General features: G+C 47.8%; 1 protein-coding gene across 1 annotated transcript; it reads right to left on the bottom strand.

Annotated features, from left to right (window-relative positions):
- Window positions 1-608: 608 nt before the first annotated feature.
- On the bottom strand, window positions 609-4,776 carry ABOM_012237 (uncharacterized protein; the record flags this gene model as incomplete). Its single annotated transcript, XM_022539364.1, has 5 exons — window positions 609-662; window positions 716-2,314; window positions 2,368-2,919; window positions 2,979-3,185; window positions 3,257-4,776. Coding segments are annotated over 5 exons (3,932 nt in total), but the record flags the coding sequence as incomplete, so codon positions are not given.

Raw genomic sequence — 4,776 nt, 5'->3', positions numbered from 1 at the left:
TTGTGCATAGCATTGTCTAGACACTGTTGGTTGTAAACAAGCTTCGGGGCTATTTTTGTGGTTTCAAAGGCGACTGTGGAAACTTGATCAAAACGAGCCAATATTCGTAAGCCCGGATGTGGAAACTGAATTTAGATTCGCAATAGTTATTTTCATGCTATTTTGTTTGACCCATGTCCTTATGAATGTAAGAGCTTAACTCGTCTAAGCCACATAATTGACAGGGGGTCCTCTATTGACCAATAAGTAAACCGTGTCACCGAGTTGAAACGGGTGCTAAAAGTGTACACTACATCGAATGTGATGGCACGCAGCTACACCGCCCTGAAGGTTGACCAATGCGCAATAGACAGGTGGAGAGGGGAGACTGGCGGGTAGGCCTAGGAATGGTCCGGTCTCGGTCCCAACTTTAGAGACCGGGAGGCATGACAGAGTTTCTTTTCATTCTCACGCTTGGGTATTTTGTGATCCTCCCTTCGAGAGACATTATGATATTAAACTAGGCGCATTGCAGTCTGGGGTACTCATTGTACAAAATGTGTGTTGCTTTTCCTGCGCCTAGTCTGATCGAGGAGGGCTTCAATCTCTGGTATGCCATTCATAGGAGCCTAGGACATCGCCTTGCGTATGAATGCCGCCAATTCAATAACAAACGGCTCTTGCTGGTTTCAAACATCAGTATTCTATTTTTACAATGTCACAGATAATAACTCACCATCATAGAGAAGTGATTTGCGCCGTGGGCCTTTTCAATGGCAAGCTTACTCCCTGGGAAGAGATCTTCCCAGCCATTGCCAGAAAAGTCAGTTCTTTTCTCTGTTAAGAATTTCATTCCCACCGTATCATCCTTGTGAGGCGTCAAAGGTGGCAAATTTATATCGTCCATAATACTATCACAGGCCCAGATAAGGGAGACTTTGGGACATTGATAATCCATAAGGGGCTCGGCCCAGTAATCATGCAGGACATCGATGACCCCATTGAAGTGTGGAATCAGCCATTCGGGCTTCTTTGCAATATATCTCTTGTCATTCTCCACAGCAGTGTTCTTACCTAATTTGCCGAAGATGTTGAGCGAATCGCACATTTCGTAGAAGTGCTGTGGCAATCGGTCCAGGCCCCGGGGTGGAGGTGAGTCGATGAGGATAAGACTACGAATCTCTTCTCCTTCATCACTGAGTATCTGCGCAAGTCGGTAGGCGAGTATTCCCCCCGCCGACCATCCACCGAGATGGTATGGGCCAGTTGACTGGCGTCGACGCAGTTCAATCAGATATCCCTCGACAAGATCGCCAAGCGAGCAGTGCGAGAGTTTCGAGGGATCCTTGATATATGGGGAGTTAAGCGCAATGACACAAGTGTCTTTATCAATTCGAGGAATGGAAGCGTAGGATGTGGCAGAGCCTGACCCATCTGGGAGCAGAAATAAAGTTCTGCCACAGGACTTCGGAGAGCCCTGGAGAACAACCGAGGTAGCCTGGCGGACAGGTTGAACCTGACCTGTGGTGTCACTGCCCTGCGATGAGATGGGAGTAACATCTTCTCTCTTATCAAAAAGCGAAACTCGTCCGACCGGGCTTGGGCTCCTACTTGGCGTTTCTGCCGCAATTGGACTTGAGCTTGAGCCGTCTGTGAGGAACGACTTCAAGTCGGCAACGGTTGGGTTATCGACAAAGACAGAATCTAGATCGAAACTTTCCAGGCCCAACTCTTCCCGAAACCTGCTGACTATGACGAGGGAGAGTAGCGAATCAATGCCCATATCGGCAAAGACGGCGTCATTGGTGAGATCTGCAACGGCTATTCCGGCTTCTTCGGATATGATCTGAAGAGCTGTAAGGAAGTCACCCTCACTGGATTTAAATTCAGGCTCGCTGTGAATAATTGGCGCTTGTGAATAGTTCGCTTCCTCAAAAGCATGATTCTCTTCTTCAAGGGATCTCAAGGCCTCTCTAAGCTCATTGATTGTGGGGTAATCCATGAAAATGGACTCTAAATCCAGGTCTAGGTTCAGCTCCTCACGGAATCTTGCAGTTATTGCCAAGGATAGTAAAGAATCAATGCCTATGTCGACAAATGAGGCAGTGCCTGTGAGGTCGGAGACAGCAATACCGCTTTCTTCGGATATAATTTGGATAGCTTGCTGGAATCTAGAAGGTCTTGCGGGCTCAACGAGTGCGGGTATGGCGACGGTGGTAGGTTTGGATTGTTTAGAGACTGCAATGGTTGAAGGAGTAGTATGCGGCCTCTTTTGATGCTGACCACTTTCAACAGACAGGATGACGTCGAGTACTCGACGTGGAACCCCTTGAATCTGAATTTATTCAGTTAGTATTTTTCATGCTGAGTGGGTGACTGGTGGCATACTGCAAGTTGCTGAAAGCAGGCAACGACCTTGTCACCATCAAAGACAATTATGTCTCCATGCCAAAGGTTATCCTTGCCGGGGATCATCTGCGTATACGTCGTGTATTCTCTATCCAAGGAAATATCTTCAAATATCTGGCACGAACCCCAGCCATGGTTGATGAATACTTCGAGATCGAGATCGCACTTCTCGTTACAATTCATCGCAAAACCGCAGGACTGGGTGAACGCATCTATTATAGCCGGATGTGTATGGAATACACCTTCTGTGTTGATGCTCCCAAAACTCACCCGACTAGAGGCCTCGAGGGTTCGGCTATTCAAAACAATTTCATCAATTGCTCTGTAGTCAGCATGAAAATTTGCCAATGGGCGAATCATCCTATAAACCATATGGCGATTGAAACGTGCTGCCGTTTCAGCTGCAATGCCCTGTCGCAATACCTTCATGTGCCGCTTTACATCCACGGCTTCTGTTTCCAGCTTCTCTAAAAGCCTCCGATCTTTGAATCGGATCACACATTGGGCATGTTGTAGTTCATTTCCCTTGCTCTATCCACCAATTTATCAGCATGTGCTTCTTTCTATCACTACTTCTGAGTGTCACTTACATCAAATGTGACAAATTTGACGGTGGATTGTTTTGATGCCCAGTCAGCTTCCACATGAGCCTGGAGTGGTTGAGGTCCCTGAGGCTTTGCGATCAATGCCTTTGAGATGACCATTTCGGAAACATCTACTAGTCTGTCTTCGAGAAGGGGCTGGTATCTCTCTAGCAAGTATTTACCCATCGACAGAGCAATATCTGCATATATCGACTAGTTAAAGTGTTAAAGTCGTTTCCTTCATCTATTGTTTCCTTTTCTATATCAGAGTAAAATGGACTTACTGGAGTGCAAAGAGGTATATCGCCAATGACATGGCCTTGCACGAGAGGGTTGAGGTCTGGTCGGGAAATGTCTGCCTCAACGATGAGAGACACCGTGTTTGAATCAGAAGTCTCCTCGACCACCCTGTGAATAGTGGTGCTCTCGAGGGTGCTGAGATTATTGATCACCAGAGGCCGGTCGCCTTTACGCAGTGACCAGTCATTGACATATTGAATCCAATAGTCTTTCAAATCCCAACAGTAGCTGGGGAGTTGAACCACTCTATGAGATGCTTTGAAATCCTGATGGTATGCTAGCCAGCATATGCTTTTGCCGGAGTTATGGATAGCTTTCAGAGCCGCTGTAAGAGTGTGCCATATTGGCCGGTTTCTTTGAGCCGTCGACAAAGCCGTTGTCTGTGTTCCAAGCGTAGCCTTCAGCATCCCAGAAACAGCTGGATGTGGACCGATCTCAAGAAAGATGGTTCTGTCTGTGATGACCTGGCTATTATAGGCTGTCTCTAGAGCCGTAATCATATTGACGGGATCTCGACAATGCCGGGAAAGATAGACTGGCCCAACAACGCCAGCTGCTGTTATCAGGTCTCCGTCAAGCGGAGAGATGACGGGGATACTCGGGCTATGGTATGTGACCCCTCTGGCAACCTTCTCAAAATCAGGCAGAATAGGCTCAACCTGGGACGAATGAAAGGCGTAGGGAACTTTCAAACAAAGTGTCTTCAGACCTGCCTGTTTCAAGCTCTGCTCTAAGGCAATGACATTCTCAATTGAGCCAGCAAGCACGGTTTCTGTTGGGCTATTGATACATGCAGTCTCATACGGCGTATCTTTGAGAATGCTAGCAATTTGGTCTGTCGAGGCGTTGACGACTAGCATAGAATGTGTGCCTTGAGTGCACATCTGGACAAGAAGCTCCGCTCTTTTACCAACAAGGAATATTGTGTCAGCATCACTGAGGACCCCCGCAACATTCAGTGCTGCAAATTCACCCAGGCTATGCCCAATGACCGCTGCAGGCATGATGCCCCAAGAAGCCCAGAGCCTGGATAACGCCATCTGCATACAGACACTGGCCAGCTGAACCATCACAGGGGAGAAGTCTGTGATCTGTTGCCGAGAAGCATCTCCTTGTATCACTGGGAGAAAGGATGGGAAACCCAAGCTCTGTGACATCCTGTCAAGGCGATAGATATTATAACGGAACTGGGAGAAATTCTCCACAAATGACTTGCCCATACCGGGATACTGTGCACCCTGGCCCGTGAAGGTGAACACCAAATTCGAAGATATGGTCTTGTTCACCCCAGTCTGGTCCCGAATAGCTACCTCTATTTGACTACAGATCTCGTCTAGTGTCGAGCCCGTCAGCATCACCCGATGCTGGTGGTGATTCCGGCGTGCGGTGGTTGTATAAGAGAGCTGACCAAGCGGGATATCCGTTCGCCCCCGAAGAGATTCTAGCATTGTCTTGAGATTGGCTTGCAGAGATACAGCATTTTTGGCTGAGACTGCCAAGCCAA

The sequence above is a fragment of the Aspergillus bombycis genome, assembly GCF_001792695.1.
Source record: "Aspergillus bombycis strain NRRL26010 chromosome Unknown contig00262, whole genome shotgun sequence".
Taxonomy (NCBI): Eukaryota; Fungi; Ascomycota; class Eurotiomycetes; order Eurotiales; family Aspergillaceae; genus Aspergillus; species Aspergillus bombycis.
The sequence above is the reverse complement of the archived record's forward strand: the minus strand, read 5'-3'. Positions and strand labels throughout refer to the sequence as shown.